At 45.3% G+C, this 27,588-nt stretch overlaps 1 protein-coding gene across 1 annotated transcript in view; it reads left to right on the plus strand.

Moving 5' to 3' along the window:
• Nucleotides 1–321: 321 nt before the first annotated feature.
• The window catches only part of CTDSPL2 (CTD small phosphatase like 2), a 35,243-nt gene continuing 7,976 nt past the window's right edge, over nucleotides 322–27,588 (plus strand). The window contains exons 1-9 of the mRNA XM_044279341.1: nucleotides 322–502; nucleotides 19,198–19,411; nucleotides 19,646–19,784; nucleotides 23,507–23,656; nucleotides 23,758–23,973; nucleotides 24,228–24,306; nucleotides 26,083–26,194; nucleotides 26,287–26,373; nucleotides 26,546–26,608. Of these exons, the coding sequence (XP_044135276.1) occupies nucleotides 19,220–19,411; nucleotides 19,646–19,784; nucleotides 23,507–23,656; nucleotides 23,758–23,973; nucleotides 24,228–24,306; nucleotides 26,083–26,194; nucleotides 26,287–26,373; nucleotides 26,546–26,608 (1,038 nt within the window). The 5' untranslated portion in view covers nucleotides 322–502; nucleotides 19,198–19,219. The remainder of the gene's footprint in view (nucleotides 503–19,197; nucleotides 19,412–19,645; nucleotides 19,785–23,506; nucleotides 23,657–23,757; nucleotides 23,974–24,227; nucleotides 24,307–26,082; nucleotides 26,195–26,286; nucleotides 26,374–26,545; nucleotides 26,609–27,588) is intronic.

Raw genomic sequence — 27,588 nt, forward strand, 5'->3', positions numbered from 1 at the left:
TTTTTAGTTGGAGGGAGGGGGGAAATATTTTATCATTGGACTGAGACTTTTTTTTTTGGTGGGCAACACCTCGATCACGTGACAACACAAACACAAAAATCGTCGTCTGGGTTTGCCCTTCCACCACTATGCCTGTGCCCGGGAGGGCAGCGGTGGTCCTAACAGGTGAGACGCACGTGCCCGCCCCCTGTACGGCATGTGCCGTCTGCCTGCTCCGTCCATAACCTGTGCGCACAGCATTGTGGCGCGCCATCCATCCCTTCCCACAGCCTATGCACAGCTCCCTCCTCTTCACATTCCCTCCTCCTCGCAGTCTGTCCGCGCATGCGCACTGCGTTGTATCCGGGTCCTGCGTTCCCTCGGTCGGCGGGAAATGGCGCCCGGGATTTAGCTGCCGCCGTCCAGAGATACGGAGGACACGGACCCCTGGGAAGACACAAAGAATACAGCAACAGCCAGTGATTTCACCGCTTATCACCCGGAGCCCACCGGGGCACTCCAGGTATGGGTTAATACAGGCTATGGATGGGGAGAGGCCTTCGCGGGGAGGGAGGCCCGGGAACGGTTTGTGTGTGTGTACACGGACGTATCCCGCCTCCTCCTGGGTGGACGCGGCCGTGTAAGCGCCAGGTTGTGATTGTGTGCGGGGCAGGTGACTGGCATGTGCGGGCGCTGTGTCTCCCGGGTACATGTATGTGCCGTATCCAGGTGCCTGTGTGTAGTGAATGGACAGGATCCAATTACCTGTGTGTCTCCGCTCCATCTGATTGTATATGGACCTGACCGGGGGTGGGTGCAGCTCGGCAGAGGGGTCTACCCCTAATGTGCCCCTGATCCTGGAGAGATGACCTACCCCTGATCCTGGAGAGATGACCTCCCCCTAATGTGCCCCCGAACCCGGAGAGATGACCTCCCCCTAATGTGCCCCTGAACCCGGAGAGATGACCTCCCCCTAATGTGCCCCTGAACCCGGAGAGATGACCTCCCCCTAATGTGCCCCCGAACCCGGAGAGATGACCTCCCCCTAATGTGCCCCCGAACCCGGAGAGATGACCTCCCCCTAATGTGCCCCCGATCCCGGAGAGATGACCTCCCCCTAATGTGCCCCCGAACCCGGAGAGATGACCTCCCCCTAATGTGCCCCCGAACCCGGAGAGATGACCTGCCCCTAATGTGCCCCCGAACCCGGAGAGATGACCTGCCCCTAATGTGCCCCCTAATCCTGGAGAAATGAACTACCCCTAATGTGCCCCCTAATCCTGGAGAGATGACCTACCCCTAATGTGCCCCCTAATCCTGGAGAGATGACCTACCCCTAATGTGCCCCCGAACCTGGAGAGATGAACTACCCCTAATGTGCCCCTGAACCCGGAGAGATGGCCTACCCCCTAATGTGCCCCCGATCCCGGAGAGATGGCCTACCCCCTAATGTGCCCCCGATCCCGGAGAGATGGCCTACCCCCTAATGTGCCCCCGATCCCGGAGAGATGGCCTACCCCCTAATGTGCCCCCGATCCCGGAGAGATGGCCTACCCCCTAATGTGCCCCCGATCCCGGAGAGATGGCCTACCCCCTAATGTGCCCCCGATCCCGGAGAGATGGCCTACCCCCTAATGTGCCCCCGATCCCGGAGAGATGGCCTACCCCCTAATGTGCCCCCGATCCCGGAGAGATGGCCTACCCCCTAATGTGCCCCCGATCCCGGAGAGATGGCCTACCCCCTAATGTGCCCCCGATCCCGGAGAGATGGCCTACCCCCTAATGTGCCCCCGATCCCGGAGAGATGGCCTACCCCCTAATGTGCCCCCGATCCCGGAGAGATGGCCTACCCCCTAATGCAGGGCCGGCCTTAGGTGTTCAGGCGCCCTGTGCGAGCTAACCTTGTGGCGCCCCCCCCCCCTTACCCCTGGTTTTTTGGGACCCATAATGCTGCTACACGATACGGTATCTGAATCTATGGGACTCCTGTGGATATACCATTAAAGTTTTATCTGCAGTCCTATGTAACACCACAAATAACACCACATAGCTCTCTGAATACAGATAAAACAGTGATGGCTCTCTGATTTCCGTAAATGTAGTAGTGTTACCTCTGGTCCTATGTAAAACCACAGATAACACTAGTGCTGCTAATGTGGTAGTGTTACATGCAGTCCTATGTAAAACCACAGATAACACTAGTGCTGCTAATGTGGTAGTGTTACCTGCAGTCCTATGTAAAACCACAGATAACACTAGTGTAGATCATGTGGAAGGGTTACCTTCGTCCTTAGTGTGCCTCCCTGTGTCTATCGCACGGACTCCATGCTGGCGCTGCCTCCTCTTCCATCTTCTTCTTGCCCCGCACAGAACATTCTGAACTTCTGATGCAGCTGCGTCAAGACATAGGAACACTGTGGGCATGGTGATACACCCAGGGAGAGACACACACACAGGGACGGACAGCCACACACACACAGGGACGGACAGCCACACACACACAGGGACGGACAGCCACACACACACAGGGACGGACAGTCACACACACACAGGGACGGACAGTCACACACACAGGGACGGACAGTCACACACACAGGGACGGACAGTCACACACACAGGGACGGGGACACACACACACATACATACAATAAATATGATCACATCACAGCTCCTGCCTGTCTGCTTTGGTAAAGCTGGGCATAGATGGGCTATGCCAGGCTTTAGCAGAGTGGTCACAGGACAGTGGACACAGGGCACGATATGTATGCGAGCACAGCTGAACGAGTGCAGGGCAAGGCACTTGTTAGTATTGCACCTAAAATATGCCCCCATAAAGAAATGCCACAGGTAACCAGTGACATGTTTTGTGGGGGGCATCTTATATGTGCAATAATACATATCGTCCAATACAGACATCCAAATTTCATGTTAGTGCAAAATCCATTTTATTGATAGTTGTTGTCCAATCAATTAATACTTTTTATTAAAGGGTTTCTGTCATCAGAAAAAACGTTACGTTATGTAGCTGACTGACATTAGCGATGGGCTGATGTCAGCAGTACATAACTCCCTGCCGACTTATACTATGCTAATGAGCCTCTAGGTGCTATAAGGGCGTTCCTGCAGCACCTAGAGGCTCTGTCTATTCACCCTTTGGCAGTGGCACGCCCATGTCCAGTTGATTGACGTCCGAGTTCTCCTCTTCGTCCCATAAATCCCGCGCCTGCGCCGAATACTAAACGGGACGGCGCAGGCGTGGGATTTACGGGACGAAGAGGAGAACTCGGACGTCAATCAACTGGACATGGGCGTGCCACTGCCAAAGGGTGAATAGACTGAGCCTCTAGGTGCTGCAGCAACGCCCTCATAGCACCTAGAGGCTCATTAGCATATTATACATCTTTATTTTAATAGAACGGCGGCAGCGGCGGGCAGGGAGTTATAAAAAACTCTTATGTACTGCTGACATCAGCCCATCGCTCATGTCAGTCAGCTACATAACGTTTTTTCTGATGATTGACAGATTTCAGAATCCTGTTTAAACACTGTTACATTACACTTCAAATGTTTTAAATTTATACCTTTTTAGAAGTAAGTGAGTGACTATCCAGGACAACAGGTGTCAGGAGTCTCAGAGTTCAGTTCAGGACTGTCTTAGTTAGTCAGGTTGAAAAACCACTGCTGCTGCACTGCAGCCTGCAGGCAGGGCACAATAGTGGGCACTGGGCTGGGCACAGGGCACTACTTGGGCAGGGTGCCTGGCTGCTGCTGGAGGAGCTGGACTGGAGAGAAGTGAAGAGGAATGATTTTAATTCTCCCACGGGTGAAGGAGCTCCCTGCCTCTCTCTCTGATGCCACTTCCTGACTGTGGACCGTCACCTGACTTCCTTGTCAGAGAGAAGGAGGCAGGGTCACTGGGAGGCAGCCGCAGGCAGGGGAGGAGCGAGGAGGAGGGAGACTGACTGATTGAACAGTGAGTGAGCCGCTGCGCTGCCTGGCTGGGGGCACGGCACACATCACTGTAGTGTAGATAGAGGAGGAAGGGAGCAGGGAGAGGAGGGACTGGAGAGCTGCGCTCAGCTGATCACCCGGCTGCCGGCGCTGCAGTGAGTGACAGCGGGGCACCCTAAGCTCAGAGCGGCCGCGGGCCCCGCCCCCTCCTCACTATTTCCAATAGTACGTGCGCTTTCAGCGCTGTTAGTTAGCCGGCGGCCGCAAGAAAATAGTAATAAGTATACTTAGTTTGCGGCAGACTGTCGGCCGCCCGGCGCCCCTGTTCCTATGGCGCCCTGTGCGGCCGCACAGCCCGCACACCCCAAAGGCCGGCCCTGCCCTAATGTGCCCCCGATCCTGGAAAGTGAGCCCCGGCTGTGTAGATGTAAGATGTGCAGGTCTCCTCCATAGGGCTGCATTGTTTACTTGTCCATGGAGGTGAGGGGCGCACTTTACAGTCCTCGCTTGTTAAGAGCTCTAGTATCTAAAATGTTAGGTTTTCTTTAAAGAGGACTTGTCACCGCTCCTGACATGCCCGTTTTAATAGCATCATGCATTCTCCGTGTAATAACAGTTCTAGAGCATCTATTCTTATGGCTCTATGTTGTGCCGTTCCTTTATTATTCCTGCTAGAAGTTATGAGGGAATTGCTATTAGCCTTCAGTAAGGGCACAGAGGGGGAGGTAACCAGTTGGGGGTGTGTACCTGCACAGTCTGACAATGGCAGCACTGATTGGATAGTCACACTGTGCAGGTACACCCTCCCCCAACTAGTTACCGCCCCTCTGTACCCTTACTGAAGGCTAATAGCAATTCCTTCATAACTTCTAGCAGGAATAATAAAGGAACGGCACAACATAGAGCCATAAGAATAGATGCTCTAGAACTGTTATTACATGGGGAATGCCTGGCGCTATTAAAACGGACATGTCAGGGGCGGTGACAGGTCCTCTTCAAATGACGCTTTTTCCTGTAGTACTGATGAGTGATCAGTTATTACCCGCCGTTACCCTGTGACGAATATTATTCTAACATTATCTACAATGGACAATTTCAACCACAACGAACGATTTGCGGTCAAAATTTAACAATAGATAGTTTTAGCCGACATGTGACAGACGGTCATCGTCTGAAAAGAAGTCGCCCGTGGGGCGAACATCAGATTTTCAATCTGTAAAGATCTTGCATTTTTGTTTCCACGTGGATGCAGCCTGTTTCTGGTGCTTTTTTCACACACCTGAAGGATAACACTCAACATCTTCTAGAAGCCAAAACATCGCATCCATTTTTCATACAAGCCCCATTCACTTCTGTGGGTCCAAGGTTTCGAGAAAAACACAGAATATAGAACGTGCTGAGATTTTGAAGATGACTGAGAAATGACGATCATGTACACAGACCCACTGAAGTGAGAGGGCCAGGATTCGGTTCACTCGTGTGAAAGGGCCCTAATATTTTTGTCCGATGAAAGATCTTTATAGGGGTTATCCAAACCCCGAAATGCGCCCCCCCTCCCCATATGACCGGGCCCTTTACACACCATGTACTTGCCTCGCTCCCCAGCACCTGCGTCGCAACTAGTCCCCTCGCAGCCACCGCTGGTTCCCCCGTGCACGGATGAAAGCATGGGGGGGGGGGGGGGGGGGGCACGCGGTGATATGGATAAGCCTCCCTAACATCGCTCCCCCCTCCTCCCCAAAAAAGCTAATGAATGGGACCCGTCGTTCTATTCCTAATAATGAATGGAATTTACAGTGAAAAAGGATATTGTCTCTTAGAGGTTTTTGAGAAATCTGGTTTGTAGTGATGAGGAAATGCCATTTAAAAGAAAAATATATAAATTGTTGACTGTTAAAAGGGTTTTCCGAGAGTATAAAATTCCCCCCATATGCCCTGGCCCCCCCACACTGAATATACTACCCAGCTCCCCGCTGCTGCTTCTCCCCGTGCGCGGATGAAAACATCCAGTGTTTGGGGCGGGGGAGCAGGTGGGGATGCTAGGGAGCGCCAGGAGCAGCGTAAGTATATTGATTGTGGAGGGCCCGGGAATATGAATTTTATACTCTCGGATAACCCCTTTAAATACTGCCCTTGTCCTCCCCACCATCCATTGTTTAATAGACTGCTGCAATGATGATGTGTCAATATGTGACCACTGCAGCCAGTCTCTGGTCTCTGCAGGGTATTAACCAGTTGCAGGCCATTGACTATACAGCTGTGTTCAAAATAATAGCAGTGTGATCCTTCTAATAGCTTTTTATTTCCATACGCACAAATGTGTTGGGAACACTACACATTCTATTCCAAATCAAAACATGAAGAAAATATATCAAATTTGTGTTGTTCCTCTAAAATAAAAGTGTATATTAGACTGTTCAAAATAATAGCAGTGTTTGTATTCTTCTTTACAAACTCAAACATTCACTATATAAACTGAAAAACGTTTGAAGAATTTGCTTTCCTTTGAACTGCTGGACATCTGTGTTGCATGCAGTCAACCTTCTGGCCCCTGTGAACAGGTTTCCAGCCCAGGATGATTGGACTACATTCCACAGTTCTTCTCCATTTCTTGGTTTTGCCTCAGAAACTGCCTTTTTGATGTCGACCCCACAAGTTTTCTATTGGATTAAGATCCGGGGATTGGGCTGGCCACTCCATAACGTCAATCTTGTTGGTCTGGAACCAAGATGTTGCACGTTTACTGGTGTGTTTGGGGTCGTTGTCTTGTTGGAGCACCTATTTCAAGGGCATTTCCTCTTCAGCATAAGGCAGCATGACCTCTTCAAGTATTCTGATGTATTCACACTGATCCGTGATCCCTGGTATGAGATAAATAGGCCCAACACCGTAGTATGAGAAGCATCCCCATATCATGATGCTTGCACCACCATGCTTCACTGTCTTCACAGTGTACTGTGGCTTGAATTCAGTGTTTGGGGGGTCGTCTGACAAACTGTCTGCGGTCACTAGACCCAACAAGCACAATCTTACTTTCATCAGTCCACAGAATGTCAAATTGTAACCTCTTCAGCACATGTCTTTTTTATAACAGTGGGACTTTGCGGGGGCTTCTTGCAGATAGCTTGGCTTCACATAGGCGTCTTCTAATTGTAACAGTTCTCACAGGTAACTTTAGACCTTCTTTGATTTTCCTGGAGCTGATTGTTGCCCGAGTCCTTGCCATTTTGGCTATTCTTCTATCTATTCGAATAGTAGTTTTTTGCTTTCTTCCATGTCTTTCATGTTTTGGTTGCCATTTTAAAGCATTTGCAATCATTTTAGCTGACTAGCCTATCATTTTATGCACTTCTTTATATGTTTTCCCCTCTCCAATCAACTTTTTAATCAAGGTACGCTGTTCTTCGGAACAATGTCTGGAATAACCCATTTTCCAGAATTTCAGAGAGAAATGCACTGTAACCAGCATGTACAACATTTGCTGCCTTCCATCCTTAAAGGGATTCTGTTATCTCTCTTTACCCTATAGAGATGCAGACATGCACGGCTAGATCGCCGCTAGCATGTCCGCAATATTATCGGCCTGGTAAGGAGCCCAAGGGGCTGTACTAACCGTTCTGGAGCCCAGCCACGCCCCCCCTGTGAAGGAGCCCAGCACCGCCTGTATCCACGGTTAGTACAGCCCCTTGGGCTCCTTACCAGGCCAATTACATTATATATCTATGTCTACATAAAAAAATCTTTTTTCACACTCAATAAAACCACTCGGATATGGGACAGGTATATTGCGGACATGCTAGCGGCGATCTAGCCGTGCATGTCCGCATCTCTATAGGGTAAAAAAAGGTGACAGAATCCCTTTAAATAAGTGCAATAATTGCCACCTGTTTTTCAAAGAATGAATGACCTCACTAATTGAACTCCACACTGCTATTATTTTGGACATTCCCCTTTCAATAAGTGAGTGAATTACAGAGAATCAGCAGCATGCATGGCATGACTGTTGGGTTTCTGTTACTCTACTACACCTGCTAGTAAATTATCTGCCATTTAGAAATATAATTTCTACCAGAAACAGTGATTGATCAGGTTAGTGATGTCTGACTGCTATTATTTTGAACACAACTGTTTATACATCTGACGGGCCACATTTCACTGCAAGGACGTTCCTGAAAGTCCTTGTAGAGATGGTAGTCTGAGGAGCGTGGAGCCCACGGTCAGTGACAGCTGGGCTCCCCATAGAGAAGACAGACTTTTTTTTTTTTTTTTTTTTTCTCTTTTACCCACCCCTTCCTTCTCCATCGCTGTATACAGTACTCAGTGAGCGCAGTTTATACAGATTAGGGTAAGGCAATGGCGATTTCTTCTCCGGTTTAGTGATCACCAGGGGCCCGGTAACTGCACATGCTGCAGGGTCTTAGCAGACAGCTCAGCTCTGCAGTGAGGTTTAGCATTTATTATGCAGAGAAAGTTACTACAAGACACTTACTAATGTATTGTGATTGTCCATATTGCTTCCTTTGCTGGCTGGATTCTTTTTCTCATCACATTATATACTGCTCGTATCCATGGTTACAACCACCCTGCAATCCACAGCACGGCTTCTAACCCCACCCCTGGTAATCTATATATCCCCTATGTCAATACTATTGTAATGGAAAAGGGTCACCATTTGAAGGGGACCTGTAACCTCTCCTGACATGTCTCTTAGTAACTACCTGTGTGCCCCAAGAAATAATAATTCTGCAACATCTATTATAACTGTGTGTCATACCATTCCTCTATTATTGTTGCTAGAAGTTTATGAATAAAGGTACAATGGAGTGTTACCAGTTGGAGGCTGCTTACACAGATGGCACTGATTGGACATTGTGCAGGGACACGACCCCCAGTGGTTACACCCTCTTGGACCTTTATTCATAAACATAGTAGGAATATTAGAGTTATAAGAATAAATGCTCTGGAATTGTCATTTCAAGTGACAGGTCCTCTTTATAAAAATATATTTTAGTTGCACATTGTGATATTAAAAATTGAAAAAATGTAAAAACTGTTTCCCTAAAAAATATTACGGGAAAATACTGTAATAAAAAAAATCCCCATGTTTCGTAGGGGTAAAAAAATAAATAAAAAATTATAATACATAATAACTAAATGAGAAATAAAGTTAGTTTTCAAAGCAGCAGAAAAAAGTGTCTGGTCAGGAAGAGGTGGTGAACTGTTTAAGTAACGGTAATTACTGGTGTATGTGTGTGTGTGTGTATATGTATGTATATATATATGTGTGTATATATATGTGTGTGTATGTATATATATATATATATATATATATATATATATATATATATATATTATTATTTTTTTTGCATTCTCTCTATCCTGTTCCATTGGTTACAACATAAAGTGTCTGCAATAGGAATTAAAAATAAATAAAAAATTTAAACCCATTCTCCCCCCAGCTCTTGTGCAGAACTGTGTATTTCCATGGTAACAGACGGCAAACATAATCAGTTTCTGCTAACGTATATTCAATGGGTTAGAAGTAAGTGGGGAAGACGTGGACGTAAGGACTCTAACCCATGAGTGATGCAGAACGTGTCGAGGATTAATCAGTGAAAAACGGATGGTTGGAATCGCTTTGTATGCAGTTGCGTTAGTATTTTCTTTTCTTTTTTTCCCCCTGTCAGGATTGCATCTGTTTTTCACTCTTGTGAAGAATATCTGAAGAATAACACCCAACATCTCCTAACAACCATCAGTGAAAAACGCATTGTATCCAGATGGCTTCTGTTTTTCACGCAGGTTCCATTCACCTCTATGGAGCTGCAGCTGCGTGACCAATATGCAATATAGAACATGCCCCCCCCGAATGCAGAGATGATCAGTGAGAGGTGACCCTCATGTGCACAGATGTACAGAATGATCAGGGTTCAGCACCACACACATCACATCTGGACGGACTGTATGTGTGCAATGAGCCGGAGTATGATTTCAGGATCAGGCTGTGCGGTGTTAGCTTGTTACCATGGAGACACATAGCTCTGCCTAAAAGCTGTAGAAACCAAAGTAATAGTTTTCTAACTAAAACCTACTGTAGGTTTAGATGCACTGGGATAACATAAAAATGACTGCAGAGGTGCATGTGGCCTTTAACCCCTTGATGGGCAGTGCCACAATAGTATGGTGCAGGCAGGAGTCCACAGTATGGGCAGCATGGCTGTAATACATAGAATCCTCTGATCTGTTTAACCTCTTGCATGCCATGATGGCAGCTTGGAGCAGAGAAGATGATGTATTCCGTGTGATGCAGTCTGTACCCATTCTCAGGCAGCCCACTGTCCATTTAAAGGGGTTGTCCGGGTTCAGAGCCGAACCCGAACTTGAGCTTTTTACGCTCCGATGCTCCCCCTTGCCCTGCGCTGAATCGTGCAGGGCAAGGGAATTTTCCTGAGATCCTTTGACATACCGTGCTCTCTATGGGTAAGCTAGGCAGAGGCTTCCACCTATCAGTGAGTCCGGTGACGTCGCCAGCACTATTGGGTGGTCTTTAGTGCTGCCCTAGCTTGTTTTTACAGTCTGGGAAGCTCTAGAGACTGCCCATTAGAGCCGGTGAGGTCAACGGGAACACTGCTAGGCAGAAGCCTCTGCCCAGCAGTGTACAAATGTAAACAAACAGCCCTTGTCCTGAACCCAGAAATCCCCTTTAAGGGTCAAGATACTGACTGATGTTTAAATGTAAACATTTCTGGGGGGGGGGGGGGGAGAGATAACAAAAATTATACATTTTATACTGGTTACCAAGCAGTGAATAAACTTTGGTTTCCCATTATATGCAACCTATTCTATAACTATTACATTATAATAATAGAAAAATATAAATTATTTACACGTATTAAAATGGTAGCAAAATTCGGAACAATTGGTGCCACAAAAAGCAACCAGAATGCTGATAAGTTAAAAGTAAAAACGTCCTTTGGTCTTTAGTGGCTATCCCACAAATAATGGTCTTTAGTGGCTATCCCACAAATAAAGTATTATGCAATGGATAGGGAGTTTCAAGTGAAATATCATTACAATATACACACAATAAAAATATTGTTTTTAATGTACATTACACATTTTTCTCTGGTAGCGCCCCCTGCTGTCTTAGGCTACTTTCACACTAGCGTTCGATTGGATCCGTTCTGAACGGATCCGATCATAATAATGCAGACGGAGGCTCCGTTCAGAACGGATCCGTCTGCATTATTTTAGCATATAACAGCTAAGTGTGAAAATAGCCTCGTACGGATCCGTCCAGACTTTCAATGTAAAGTCAATGGGGGACGGATCCGCCTGAAGATTGAGCCATATTGTGGCATCTTCAAACGGATCCGTCCCCATTGACTTACATTGTAAGTCTGGACGGATCCGCACGGCCAGGCGGACACCCGAACGCTGCAAGCAGCGTTCAGCTGTCCGCCTGTCCGTGCGGAGGCTGAACGCCGCCAGACTGATGCAGTCTGAGCGGATCCGCTCCATTCAGACTGCATCAGGGCTGGACGGCTGCGTTCGGGTCCGCTCGTGAGCCCCTTCAAACGGAGCTCACGAGCGGACCGACGAACGCTAGTATGAAAGTAGCCTTACTGTGGCTAGAACTCGGGTCCAGCTCCTATCTTCAGTGGTGAAGCAGACGTGCTAGTTACCTGCATAATGATCTCATAGAGAAGTGGTCCAGACATCTTTAATTCTTTTATTCTGCTTTTAAATTCATAGAATACATAGCTGTATTTCTGTCTAGAGAGTGGAGGAGGACATTGTGGGAGGGCAGTACACACTATAGGGCCATATAATAGTGGAATCATTGGGGCTGGGTGTGAGGGTCTATTTTCTGTTATGGGGTTGAAGGAGTTAACAAGAGCAGTGCACTCCTTGGGAGATGCAGGCACTCAGTGGTCATATGGGATGAGCTGCTGCCCACCTACAGAAAGGGAAGAGACAAGTCCACAAGATGTAAGTCAGGGTGGCGCAGGGTCATAAGCTGATATCGCTCCATATGTGGTGGGTGCCCGCTTTGTAACATAGCCACCACCTGGCTGCAATGACTGGGATCGGATTTAACGCTTGTCCTGGTCATTTAAGCCATCAGGTGCCGCTCAGATGTCAATAGCATCTGAGCAGTTAGACAGGGAGGGGGCTTCCTCTGCAGTCTGATCTGAGATGCTGCAGAAAACTGTGTGGTTCCAATCGGTTGTTATGACAGCCTGGGACCTTGTGAAGACTCCTGGGCCTGTCATAGGGAGCTGCCCACTAAGCCGTGCCTATGGCATGGCCTGACAAGCAGTCTGAAAATCCCATTGAATGCAATAGTATTCTATTGCCGTCCGTGGTATAACCAAAATTAGGATAACATAATCAAGTCCCCAAAGGCTTGGGGCTAAAAAGTACAGTAAAAAAAATAATGCTTTTATATAAATAAGAATAAACCTAAAATAAACAAGGGTATTGCTGTGTCCGAACTATTAAAATATGAAAATATTTTTCCTGCACAGTGAATACCATTACAAAATAAAATCCTGCCCAAAAAAAGCTCTCGCTCAGATTATTATTATTTTTTAGGTAGTAAAGCAAAATAAAAACAAATATTTTATTATTTTATAATCCCCCCCCCCCCCCCATCTTTCGATACATGAAATAGTGAATTAAATGGTGCAATTATAAAATGCAACTTGTCCCATTAAAAAAAATCTTATGAGGCAGCATGAATGGAAAAAAAAATGATTGTTCTTAGAAGGCAGGAGGAAAAAACAAAAATTACCTTAAAAAGGGGGTACTCCCATCACAGACAATGGGGTTATATCGCTAGGATATGCCCCCATTGTCTGATAGGTGCAGGTCCCACCCCTGGGACCCTCACCTACAATGAGAATGAAGCGGGGAAATGAACGGAGGGTGCACTCACTGCGCATGCGCAGCCCCCTCCATTCGTTTCTATGGGGCTGACGAAAATAGCTGAGCGCTGGCTCGGCTATTTCTGTCTGCCCTATAGAAATGAATTGGAGATGGGGCCACGCGTGTGCTGTGCGCTCCCATTCACGTCTATGGGAGCAGCACTTGGTGGTGGACAGACCCCTGGAAATCCGGGTCCTCCAGCCACAGCTCTCCCTGCTCATTGTAGGTGGCACCCACACCTATCAGACAATGGGGGCATATCCTACAGATATGCTCCCATTGTCTGTGATGGTAATACCCCTTTTAAAGTGGTATTCTGGTTGTTATCCCCTATCCACAGGATTGGGGATAGCTATTAGATTCGTGGGGGTCCTACTGCTGGACCCTCATCGATCACAAGAACAGGGGCCCAGTAACCCCCTGCCGCCCCCCTGAAATGAACGCAGCAACTGGTCGCCCATGCGTGCAGCTGCTCTATTCATCTCTATGGGAATTCCAGAGATAGTGGAACACACAGAAATGAATGGAGCAACAACGCAAATGCCTGACCAGCCGCTTCTTTAATTTCAGGAGGGATATGGGGCCCCCTTTCTTATGATTGTTGGGCATCTCAGCGGTAGGGACTCCCACCAATCTAAAAGTTATCCCCTATGCTATGATGACCCCTCCATTCATTGCTCCAATTGCTCTGCTAGATTCTCTTCAGGCTGGCAGCCAAGGTGGTGTGCCCTTTCTCGGGAGGCATGTCTATGCTGCCACCATTATCTCCCTGTAACTTTCATAGCTTCTAACACTAGATACAGCTGATGGCAGTTGAAGGATGGAACTGAGCATGTGTGACCACCTCAATAGGTGGACGTGTACATTTCTATAGAGATTAGAACCCGGGAGTGCCATTATAATGAAGTAAAGAGAATATCTCACAACTGGAGCATTTTTGTAACAGAAAGTAAATTACCTAATTAACTAGTTTTTCATGCTGGATTATATTAGAACAACATTTAAAGGAGTTCCCTATTTCATCCCTTGAAGGGATTGTGCCAGTAGTAAAGGGGTTGTAAGGATTCAGAGCTGAACCCCTACATATCCCCTTCTTCACCCAGGCAGCCCCCTGATATGGGACCAGGTCTCTGATAGGCAGAGGCTTCCACCTAGCAGTGGGCCCGGTGACATCACCCTCACTAATGGGCAGGCTTTAGTGCTGCCCTAGCCTGTAAATCGAGAAGGTAGACTTGCCCTTTAATTGATAAGGCACCATTGCTACACAGAAGTCTAGAGAAGGTTGGTGACGCCACACATGTAAGCTGTACTGATTACAGCCCAGTTTTACCTATATAGACGTGTCAGACGACAACTCGGGATATGTACTGGTGATACGTCAAAAAAGCAGGGGAGCAATGACCCCAGTGTGAACAAAGCCTCATGCAGTTGACATTGATTGAACACCTTGACATGCTCCATCTTTCCTCTATACATGACGCAACAGTAGAAGCTGAATACCATTTTCCGACTACAATTCCCATCATTGGCTAACACATTTAGATTCTCTGTAAGGATCAGGGTTTTCTGTATGCATCGCTCAGAGTAAGGTAAAGTACACTTATCAATGTACTTACCTTTACAATTATGTACCGGTCCAGTTTACCCAGTGAGCTAATGAGGCGGCTCCCATGGGGACAACATGTCTCATACGTACAGCTGCTGATGACTGCCCCCTGCTGGGTTGTCACTGTAGATCAAATGCCTTTCATGACCGTTATTAACCCCTTGATGACCAGTGACTTTGACAGTGATAGTTTGAGGGGAGTGAACCTGCTCCATATGTGGTGGGGAGACCCAGTGGTCAGATCCGTTGGTGATCCCCCTATTCAGTGGGCACACGATCAGATCATTGTCTTCTGTTTTGTGATACCCTTTTGAATGATACAAAACAATGGTGTCCAACGGGCTGTGATCAGTAGTTACCATTATATGGAGTCCAGTAAGAAGTCGTTGGCTGCTCCTCTACATGGCAGCCAGTGCAGGTGACACGTGAGTGTCTGTTTGGGACGTCAGTTTAAATAGTTTTTCTCTGTCGGGTGGTAAAATGTCGGCATCACTGCTCTGACTGAGAGCCATTTACAACGTTATCTTGAGGGATTTATCGTGAGGTTCCTATAGGATACTGGAAAGTTCATGTGGTCCACTCTCCATCACTTTTCCTACCGGAGTTTAAGGTACTTGATTGTGAAGAGGAGTACATTATGGCCTTAGGCCCTATTCACATTCAATGGTTTGTGTGCTTTTCCCGTGTCATGTTAGGGGGTTACATGGGACTTTTAAAAGAAGACACTTGTCCTCAAGGTCAAGCACTCATAAAGGCAAGCGAAAACCCCTTGGCCAATTATGCCTTGTGGCCATAGTTTATTAACCCTTTCCTGCAGAACTGAATTCAAAAACGTCGGCGCCCTATCGAGAGCGCCAGGGTGCGGTTGGGTTGTTATGACGGCGAGGGAGCTAACGAAACGCTTGTCGTGTGACTATTCAGGTTGCAACAGCTTCATCCCATTCATGTGAGGAGGAAACTGATTGGACAGTGTCTTCATTATCCTCTTACCCTAAATTAAAGGGGTTTATCCCATGACTAATGTAAAAAAAAAAAATGACAATCATACAAATGGATCCAGAGATCTCCCCATTCATTGCTCTGCTAGATTTATATCAAGCTGACAGCTCAGAGGGAGTGTCTATTTTGCTGCAGCACAGGGGGCGTGTCCGTGCTCTCCCTATCACAGCTCAGGAGGCAGTTGAAGGATGAAACTGAGCATGTGCGGCCATCTCAGTGAGCAGGTCAAACAAATAAGAAAAAAAAAACAGCAGGTGGCGCTATACAGATAAATTTTATTGAATAACTCAGTGGCTATGCTAAACTTTTAATTACATGCAGTTACAAAAGTAATCAGATCCAGGTGTTGGTTTTGAAACTACAGACTTTTTTTTTTCTTGTGGGACAACCCCTTTAAGGGTTGATAGTACTCGGCTGGTGTGTGGCCAGCATTACTGTAGAAAGGGCTCCTCGTGTGGTGGTTTTGTGCATAGCTGAATGATTTATTGTATGGCAGGCCAGGTAGACTGATAAAGACTGTTATTTCTCATAGAAGCCTTATTTTCTAGGTATTGTACCACCTGGAGCACATTACTGAAAGGCTTCTATAAAGTTCCATATTAGACCTCCTCTGATAACATGGCTGCCCACATGCCTTTTATAGCATACTTCTTTTTGTGGGCAGCAATATGGTTGAGAAACGCAGCATGTAAAAAAGAGTTGTGTGCACTGCCTGTTTTATGTGTCCACACTGGATGATGATCCTCTTGTGTGGCCGAAATCCGAAGCTGACCCTTGGACTTAGGGTACTTTCACACTAGCGGTTTTCTTTTCCAGTATTGAGTTCCGTCACAGGGGCTCAATACCGGAAAAAAACAGTTTTATCCTAATGCATTCTGAATGGAGAGTATTCTGTTTAGGATGCATCAGTTCAGTCCCTCTTATGTTTTTTTTGGCGGGAGAAAATACAGCGGAATGCCAGATTCTGCATTAATTTCCATTTAAATGTATTAGTGCCGGATCATTAAAATTGACGGATCCGTTCTTCCGGCCCGCGCGTGCGCAGACCTTTTAAAAATGCAAAAAAAAAAATATATATATACACCGGATCCGTTTTTCCGGGTGACACCGGAGAGACAGATCCGGTATTTCAATGCATTTGTCAGACCCGGATCCGTCTGACAAATGCCATCCGTTTGCCTCCAGATTGCTGGACGGAACTGCCTGCCAGAATCCTCTGCCGCAAGTGTGAAACTTAAGTACCCGTATGCCGCAGTTTTTATTAGATTGAATACCGCATATCGGGCTGTGAATTAGATGCATTCAGTGAATCTGCTACATATGCGGAAACAAAGTAATACCTGTACTAGCGTCATAGGCGCCTGTACAGGACACACCTTGGGTATAATACTACGCGCTAGACTTATCCCTGCCATTCCTGAGCGCCATGCATTGGATGGTGCAGGCAGCAGATCGATGCTGCTGGTGCCTGGGATATCCTTTAACCAAGCTCCGCACAGGAAGGCTCTGTTATTTGTAAGGAAGCTGCCTCTTTGTCAGAAGAAAATGGTATGGATCGACACACACGGCGCGGTGATGTAAGCAATTATGCTCACCTTAGGGCAGGGGTAGGCAACCTCCGGCACTCCAGCTGTTGTGAAACTACAACTCCCAGCATGCATTATTGCTCTGCTCTTCTCAGAACTCACATAGAAATGAATGGAGCATGCTGGGTATTGTAGTTTCACAACAGCTGGGGTGCCGAAGGTTGCTGACCCCTGCCTTAGGAAGTTGAGTAGTCACAACAACTAGCACCACATGTATGCTGACGCCGCATGAAAGGAGAGGCTTGGTTAGCCACGTCTGGGCGGTTAGTAGCCCAATCCAGAGGTGCCAAATTTACAAGCATATGTAGCAGAAAAGTAACCGATATCCAGCGCTTCCCCGTTAAGGCCCATATCTCTGTATTTTTGGTCCTCAGCCTATGTTTTTATTTTTTTGCAGATCGGATGCGGTCCCATTCAGCACACTGTGTTCTGTCCGCATCCGGACAGAAGAGAGAGAACGTGTCCTATACTTTTCCATTTTGCGGACAAAAATAGGCAATGGTACAACAGATGCCGCATGGACGACATCCATATTTTTGTGGACCGCAAAATACTCAAGGTCATGTGAATGCACCCTAAAAGACATGGATTTTGTCTAAATAAAATTAATTTAAAAAATTAAGCATACGAAATAAAAGGTAAAAAGGCTATAAGATGTGCACAGCTAGGTGTGTTCGTTTGAAAAGTCCATATAATGCGTTTTGAGGCTTGGCCCCTTCTTCAGATTCTTCAGGTGCAAGATAACCATAGGTGTCTTCGTATATAGATGGATATACACTCCTATGGTTATCCTCTTGCACTAGTCCATATTTTTTTTATTTATTTTTTTTACAATTTTATTTTGATAAAACCCACATGCTTTAAAGAGGAAGCGCTGGTTATTGGTTACTTCTACACATGCTTGTATTTGTCAGTTTAGGCGGGATGCAGAACCATGCAGCTTTGAGAGAGACTCATGCAGCGGCGCCACAATCTTCACCAATGCTGCTTACCCCTCCAGTGACAGCCTGGAGGGGTAAGTAGCCTACTGGTGGTCGTTACTGAATGTTGGATTGGATGCTTGCCTGGGATTTTCCATGCCCCCGGGAGGGGTCTGGACTGAATGCAGAGCAGACAATTATACCCAAGTGATAAAGTACAGGAAAGTCCTATACGGTATATGGGAGTGCACTTTATCTCCTGGCTATAATTGCCAGCTCTGAATTCACTCCAAATCTCTCCTAGAAGCTTATTAACCCTATTCTGGGAGTGAAGGTATATACATGGGACTGTATGTTGCAGGGGGCTAAAAATGAACGGGATAGATGTTATTTAGACTAGTAGTTGTTCCCGTGCAAAAAAAACAACCTCTTAGGTTCACACCACCGCTATTTATTCAATGGAAATCCCAGATAGGGCATATAACGGAGCTGAACAGACTCCATTGATGTTCAGTTTCCCTTCTAGATCTTGTCTCTTATCTTTTTTACCAGACAAAAAAGTCCTGCATTCAAGGCTTTTTTTGTCCTGTCTTTTTTGACAGATTCTGTGACAGTGATGGAGCCTCCAACGCAGATGTTTACAGGCCTTAGGCCTATGTATTATTTATTTTAATTACTGCAAGTTTCGTACAACTCCACAGCTAAAAATAATCCGTAAAAATGGTTAGGGGAGTATTTTTACTCTTCTGGAAATAATAGTGCGACCTCTGCAGAAGTCATGCCACGTATGCACGTCACCTTTTCCTCTGCTGTGCAGGAAGCAATATAAAATGCAGCTTGGTTTTCCCCTATATATGTGTGTGTGTGTGTGTGTGTGTGTGTGTGTATATGTTGGTATTCAGAATGGGTGATGTCACAGCTCCCCTCCTTGTCCAGGTCACAAAACATACTCAAAGGACTCTCCCGTGAAGTCAATTAGGCTAGTTTCAGATCTGTCAGTTGTGTCCGGCCAGCTATTTTATGCCAGGAGCCGGACACAACCGATATACGGTATGTGCACAGATGTCCACTGATAGCGCCGGACAGAAAACTTGAGCATGCAGCATTTTTCTGTCCGGTGCTATTTGCCATCCGACGTCACAAGTGATGCACTGGATTAGGGCTGTACGATTAATCAAATGAATTACATAAATTAGTTTTTTTAAGAATGTGTTTTCTTTTTTAGCTTTTATGTGGCGCTCTTAAAGATGAGGCTAAGGACGCGGAAGGGGTCTCCGCGCAGCAGTCACGGTCCTGCCGGGCGCACTGCACGTACTAAGAGGAAGCACTCAGAAGAAGAGGAGGAGGAGGAGAGCTCGCCTCTTGCAGAAAAGTTGTCTAAACCAGACACCGGTCTGCTGTCCACCATAAAGAACTTCATCAAAGGCAGCACAACAAAGGTACGTCTGTGAGCTGCGTATGCATGGGTTTGGGTGGAGATTAACAGCCTGTGTGAGGGGCATTGAGAAATCAGACTGCGGTATGGAACAAGGCAATGATGGTTTATGTCTAGTTTGTTATCAGAAGTCCTTTTAGTAGCAAAACCCCTTGTGACGTGAAATGTCTTGCACAGTCCTAACCCGTGGAGTGATGCACAGTGCTTACGTGAGGCTTTTACTTATCTCTGTTACTAGGAGGATCGAGAGAACCCTGCAAAGAGGACCAGGGTGGAGCGTGACCTTGATAACAACCTCATCACCTCAACTCCACGTACCGGTGACAAGCCAAGCAAGCCCATTGCACGCGTCCGGCGGAAAAGTCAAGTGAATGGAGGTGACACCAAGGCGCATTGCTCGGTTCTTTAGCTAGTATGTTTATATGGAACGCATACAGTGCCCTGCAAAAGGCAGGTAGCCCTAATCTGTGCTCAACGGTGGCACCCTAGGGGACATAGTAGTAGCACTTGTGCATCTGCATTGCCTTGCGAAAGTATTCACAGCCCAAACGCTCCACCACTTTTAAGGAGCAAAATATTTTTTTATTGTGATAATTAAGAAAAAACTGTAACATATAATGTGCAGAAGTATTCACCCCCTGAAATCTATTTGTGGAGCCACCCTTTTCGTCAATTACAGATGGAAGTCTCTTGGGATATGTGTCTATTAGCTTAGGAGAGGGATCAGAAACCTTCGGCACTCCAGCTGCTGTGAAACTACAACTCCCAGCATACACACTTGGCTGTTTTTGTAACTCCCATAGAAGTGAAAGGAGGAGTTGTAGATTCAGAATAGCTGGAGTGCCGGAGGCCACTGATCCATGCCTTAGCATATCTAGGCACAGACTTTCTCGCTCATATCATTGGGGGACACAGGACCGTGGGTATAGCTGCTTGCTGCCACTAGGAGTCAATACTAGGCTGAAAAGTGATAGCTCCTCCCCTGCCAGCTATACCCTCCCAAGCCAGGAGAGAGCATATCCGTTTTTAGCTTGGTGTCATAGGAGGCAGACCTCCCTGCATATTGCAGAGAGGCTTTTTATATAATTCTCTTTATCTCAAGTCATGCCACAGATGGTCAGGTTTGTGCTTTGACTAGGCCAGGGATGCCCAAGCTGTGGTCCTCCAGCTGTTGCAAAACTACAACTCCCAGCATGCCTGGACAGTCTACAGCTATTAGGGCATGCTGGGAGTTGTAGTTTTGCAACAGCTGGAGGGCCGCAGGTTGAGCGTCCCTGGACTAGGCTATTCCAAGACATTTGAATGTAGTGTTTAGGGTCAGTGTCCTACTGGAAGGTGAACCTCTGTCCTAGTGTCAACGCTATGACAGACTGAGACAGGTTTTCTTCCAGGTTTGTCCTGTATTTACTGCCATTCGTCTTTCCTTCAATACTGACCAAATTTCTAGTCCCCCATCAATGAAAAGCCTCCCCACAGTGTGATGCTGCTACCGCCATGTTTCACGGTGTTCATGGTCTTCTTGGAGCGATGGGAAGTATTGAGTTTTATCAGTGTTTCCCTTAATGGTCAAAAAGTTACATTTTAGTCTCGTCTGATCAGAGAACCTTCTTCCATATGTTTGGGGCCACATGCAGTTTTGCAAACTCTGAACATGTTTTCCTATGTTTTTCTTTAACCCCTTGAAGACAGGGTGTTCTTTACATTTTTGTGTTCTACTCTCTGCCTTCCAGGAGTCATAAGTTTTTTTTATTTTTCTATTCACAGTTTTTTGCAGGACAAGTTGTACTTTCTAATTTGACTATTTTATAATATATACAATGTAGTGGGAAGCTGATAAATATATTCCAAATGGGGTGGAATTACAAGAAAAACACAATTTCACTTCAGTTTTATGGGTTTAGCTGATATTAGCTCTGCAGTTTAAAACGGTAAAACCCGGCGGCTATGGCTGCACCCCAAAGCGGGCGCCGTTTTTTAAACATGTCCCCAAGAGGTCAGAGAGGACCTGTTGCCTCTCCTGAAATGTATGTTTTACTAAAAACTTGCATTCCCCATGTAGCATTTATCTTTATGGAGCATCTATCTTTAGTTTACAAATGAATTCCCAACCATCTGCAATAAAGTCTAACTGGATATTATCCGTTCAGGGAGGGGGTCCCTACAGTGCGACACTGGCAGCACTGATTGGATAGGGTTAGACTGTGCAGGGACACTCCCAAACTGGTAACACCCAGTTGTACCTTTAACTTCTAGTAAAAAAAAAATGAGGAATGACATAACATAGATGCTCTACAATTATTATATGGGAAATACAAGTTACTATAACATGTTATGGTCTCATGCACACGACAGTTGTGTGTTTTTCAATCCGCAAAACACGGATGGTGTCCGTTTGCGTTCCGCAATTTGCGGAACGGCTCAGACAGCCATTAATATAACTACCTATTCTTGTTCTCAAAACGGACAAGAATAGGACAGGTTTTGTTTTTGCTGACAACGGAACAGAGCAATGGATGCGGACAGCACACTGAGTGCTGTCCGCATCTTTTGCGGCCCCATTGAAGTGAATGGGTCCGCATCCAAGCCGCAAAAACTGCTGCTCGGATGTGGACCAAAACAATGGTCGTGTGCATGAGGCCTAATAGGAAGACCACAGAAACCCCATAGACTACAAAATTAAACTATAGCAGTTTATGGCATAAACAATCAAATGATTGCATGTTCAAGTCCCCTAGGAGACTCAAATGTAAATAAATGAAAATGTAAAAAAAAAAAATTAAAATATATTTTAAATACCTGACAGTAACATCTCAAATCACAAGCATAATTGCTGTTGCCAAAAATGTCTGTACTGTTAAAATGTAAAAGTGTTCTGCACAGTGAATGCTGTGCTGGAATTTTTTTTTTTAATTCCTAAATTTTAAGGTCATCTCTACCTCAAGAACGGAGTGAAGAAAGTCTTCTGTGCTCCAGAATGATATCCATAAGAACTACAGCTTGTCCTGCAAAAATAAGCCCTCACACATCTCTAGATGAAAGTGTTACAAAATGTGGTTTTAGAATATGATGACAAGAAACAACTTTAAAGCATAAGAAAAACTACACTCCAACATTGTAATTGCAGCATCAAGAAGAAAAAGTTGTGGAATTATGAAAATCACAGGATCCATGTAAATGATTAAAAATGGAAGCAAAATCTTCAAGACAAATAGGGTCATTTATCAAACTGGTGTAAAGTAGAACTGTCTTAGTTTCCCATAGCAACCATACAGTTTCCACCTTTCATGTTTGACAGCTTCTTTGGAAAATGAAAGGTGGAATCTAATTGGTTGCTATGGGCAACTAAACCAGTTCTATTTTACACCAGTTTGATAAATGACCCTATTTGTGTCTGAAACTCTGAGCATAACCAGTCATCAACTGTGTTTTTGTCTCAGTATCCTTGTTGGAAATTCAGCAGCAGGGTCGCCCCTTATGGAAGTACTTGTGCAACTTCTGTAAGCACTTGACAAGCACCCACTGACTGATCTAACTACGAGAAGTATTAGGAAGCTGGTTACTTATAGCTAGTGGTCTGAAAAACACTAAGGGCTGTTTCACACGAGCGGATGCCGTGCGTGACATCCGCTCCGTGAATTACAGCCAAGACCCGATGCAGACTGCAGAGGCACGGAGCATTAACATGACTGATAATGCTCCGTGCCTCTCTGTGACCTCTTTACTACGAAATCAGTGACAACTTTATCTCACTGTGATTTCGTAGTAAAGAGGTCACAGAGAGGCACGGAGCATTATCAGTCATGTTACTGTTCCGTGCCTCTGCAGTCTGCATTGGGTCTTGGCACTCTTTCACAGAGCGGATGTCACGCACGGCATCCGCTCGTGTGAAACAGCCCTAACTGTTCAAACACTTGCAATACCCAGGCTGATCGAGAAGAAGTCAGTCACCCCTGGGTATAGACCAAGTCTAAAAATTCCTTCCTGACCCCTACTAGTAGCCGGCCAGGTCCGTGGATCTACATCAACAGCCGTAATCCTGTTTCATTGTAGCATGTTGACGCTGTCTTTTCTTCCACTGACACTTAATTTCTTATTGTAGAAGCTGCCGGCTACGAGGTGACCCCTCAACATCTGAAACAAAATGGAAAGCTGGAGGATGCATCTCTTCCAACCAGCCCACCCAGGACCACATTGCTGGGGACCATTTTTTCTCCTGTCTTCAACTTTTTCTCACCAGCAAACAAAAATGGTGAGTGTTGCGCAAAACAGTTTTTTGTGTCTTTCGCTTAGTGTAAACTTGGTATCTGACCTTAGTTATCTAAGGGCATAAATAAAACCACTGGATTTCAGGCACGTCTGGATCAGACTCTCCAGGACAAGCGGTGGAAGCTGAGGAGATAGTGAAACAATTGGAAATGGAGCAGGTGGATGAAATCAGCACCAGCACCACCACATCCACTAATGGAGCGTCATACCCCAGTCAGGGTACACCTGTCCGTTCAGCAGCCAATAGCTGGCTAGAGACCAGCGAGGATACTCCTGAGCGGGATATCCCAACGTTAACAGGTTAGGGACCTTATTTTATTGGAGTGCATGTTTTAGGATCAGCGACAAATGCTTTATCCAACTGAAATCTGCAAAGTTCTTACATGCAAGATAGAAATGACATTATATGAATGCTTAATATTTCCTATGGGTTTGAACCCATTTCTGTCGATCAGCCGTTTACATAACTATCACTTGTTTTCAGCTATAGCTGCAGCTTAGTCTGGCTGATCAACATTTAAATTCTAATGGGATTTTTTATTTTTTTCTCCTAGCTCCAGTGTCCCCAGACAGTGGTTACTCCTCTGCACATGCTGAAGCAGCATATGAAGAAGACTGGGAGGTGTTTGACCCGTGAGTTACCTTTTCCTTTGTTCCTTATCCCTCCTTCTGTCGTTTTCTACTTTTTACCTTTGATCTTTTGTAGCCGTACATTTTTGTCCCTATGTGTTTTTTTTTTTTTGTTTTTTTCTATGAACATTTTTATCTTTTTTACTTTCAAACAAAATTTACAAAAAAAAACTAATATAGCTTGGGGTAGTTTTACAAAAAAGACCCTCTAAGGCCTCTTTTACACGAGTGTGACGGATTAGGTCTGGGTGCGTTCAGTTTTGTCTGCAATTGCGTTCTTTTTTTTCCTCGCGGGTGCAATACGTTTTGATGCGTTTTTCACGCGCGTGATAAAAAACTGAATGCCATGTTGTGCGGGGAAACAGCAGTTGATGTGTTCCTTATTGCCTGGATTTCCGTCCACAGATGCTCCCCATGTACATCTGTAAATCCACAAGAGAAATCCTTGGTTCAGTTTCGGATTTCTTTGGCAGATTTTTCTGATGGAAAATTCTGCCTTCTGAGTCAGAGGCCCCATAGAAGTAAAGGCAGAGGTTAGCAGACTCCAGCTGTTCCAGCATGCTGCATTTACTTTTATGCGGGTTTTGAGAACAGCTGAGCAAGTGTGCATGATGGGAGTTGTAGTTTCACCACAGCTAGAGTGATGATGGTTGGTGAACCAGTCCACAAAATCTGCATGCAGATTTAGAAGTTAATTTACAATGTATTTTGGGTTGTTTAAAATCAACCCTAAATGCTTGTAAAATATTGCTTGGGCTTGGCTAAACCTGCACAGTGATGTATGTAGAGGCCCATTTACACTGCATGAGCATCAGCCAGATAACCTTCATAGGAATGTGTTAGCGATGATGTGCTGGTGTAAAGGTGCCGCCGATTACCCAATGAACGAGCAGAAAGCTGTTTCATCGGTTGATATGATAGTTTATGCGGTCACCTAAATCATCACTCTGCTGCCCACAAACAACGATTCTATTTGGGGACAAGCAATAGCATTAGTGATCACTCCTCCCCATACTGTGGAGGAGATTGCTGTATATAACTGCAGCGCTATCCTTTGCTGACGAACAGGCGATTACCAGGAAGGAACTCTTCCTTCCTTGCAGTCGTCTACTATATCTATCAGTGTAAGGGCTCATGCACACGACCGTATGTATTTTGCTGTCCACAAAAAAACACGGATGACGTCTGTGTGCATTCTGTATTTTGCGGAACAGAACAGTTGGCCCCTAGTAGATCAGTCCTATCCTTGTCCGTAATGCGGAGAATAATAGGACATGTTCTATTTTTTTGCGGAATGGTAATACGGGCATACGGAAACAGAATGAACATGGAGTAACTTCCGTTTTTTTTTTTTTGGTTGTTTTTTTTGCGGACCGTGTACGGAGCCATTAATTTCAATTGGTCTGCAAAAGAAAGAAAGAAGTTACTCCGTGTGCATTCTGTTTCCGGAACAGACACTGAAACTAAATACGTTTACGTGCATGAGACCTCCCGGTAATTTAAAAATAAAAATGTATTGGTCTTTATTAAAAATATTGAGCCGTTCTGTCACAAAGGGTTAACTTTTTCTAGCTGTGTGAATCATACTTTTTACTTTCACTTTGTGAAATAAACCTGATCTCTAAATGTTTTATAAAGACCAATTTAAAAAAGGATTTTTAGCTCAAAATGACTATAATGCAATAATAATTTAAAAAAATTGCCCCCAAAGGTGTACATAGCCTTTAAGGCGATATGAGAAGTGATGACGTGAGCTCATAGCTACTCTCTCTATCGTAGATACTATTTCATTAAACATGTACCACCCCTGACTGAAGAGCAACTGAACAGGAAGCCAGCTCTCCCCTTAAAGACCAGGAGTACACCAGAGTTCTCCCTTGTCCTGGACTTGGTAAGGTGTAGCTTGAAGGGCCTTTCTATAGTGTGACTGAATAGGTTTTGTTTTTTTAGTGTAACTAATTTATTTATTTATTTTTAATATAGGATGAGACACTGGTTCACTGCAGCCTCAATGAGCTGGAGGATGCTGCCCTGACGTTTCCGGTGCTGTTCCAAGATGTCATTTACCAGGTGGGGTTTGTGGGCCATACACATGCCGTTCATTTTCTGTGACATCCAAAAGGTTTTAAAGCAGCCGTCCGTGTCTGACAATCGCATTTCATACTTATATTCAGCCCTCGCCTTGCCAAGGTTGCTTTTATCTTGGATATGACTTTTAAATGTATTTTATAATTTTTTTTAGGTTTATGTGCGGTTAAGACCTTTCTTTCGTGAGTTCTTAGAACGTATGTCCCAGATTTATGAGGTAAGTTATATTTTACTTGTGTGATGTTTTTATTTTATCTTTCTATTTTTTATTTTCCAAATGTTAGTCTTTCTGTGGAATATATTTACAGTACTGCTATCCCATTTTCTCCTTAGCCAGTATTTTCAACTTTTGAGCCTAATGTGCTTCATGGATGCAAAGGGGTGTATTGGACACCTCATCACGCTATATGAACACTCGTTAGCTATCATCGGGCAGAAAATCTTAAGGGTTGCTACACAATAAATTTGCTCTGGTATTTATTAGGGATCAACCAATATTGATTTTCTTAGAGCCGATACCGATAACCTGTGAACTTTCTGGTCGATAGCCGATAACTTATACAGATTATTCTGTGCATTTTAATAAAATAAAAAAATATAAATTATTTATTTTTACTGTTCCGGCGTTTACCATAGAATATTATTTTTAAAATTATATTTTAATAGTTTGGACTATTCGGACGTGACAACATGTTATATGTTTATATATTGTTATATATTTTATATGTAAAATTTTTATTTATTTTTTACTTTCTATTTAATAACTATTTCTCCCCTTAGGGGCTAGCTCTTTTATTCCCTTTTCCTATTCCCCCTTATAGAGCTCTATTAGGGTGAATAGGACTTCACACTCTCCCTGCGGATCTGTGCTCTGTACATACAGCAGCAGGGAGCTGACCATGGCAGCCAGGGCTTCAGTAGCGTCCTGGCTGCCATGGTAACCGATCGGAGTCCCGGGATTACAATGCCGGGGCTCCGATCAGAAGCTGCCACTGCACCACCAATAAGGAGGAGGGGAGGGGAGGGGACCCTGTGGCCACTGCCACCAGTGATTTTAATATTGGGGGGGTTGGCTGGGCTCACTGCGCCACCAATGATAATTAACGTTTAATACAGGATGCAGATGTGTTTGCGCAGAATCACATAGCCGGCATCTTGCCTCTAACTGGGAGCTGCGATCAGCGGCAGCAGTTAACC

This window comes from Bufo gargarizans, chromosome 2 (genome assembly GCF_014858855.1).
Source record: "Bufo gargarizans isolate SCDJY-AF-19 chromosome 2, ASM1485885v1, whole genome shotgun sequence".
NCBI classification, from domain to species: domain Eukaryota; kingdom Metazoa; phylum Chordata; class Amphibia; order Anura; family Bufonidae; genus Bufo; species Bufo gargarizans.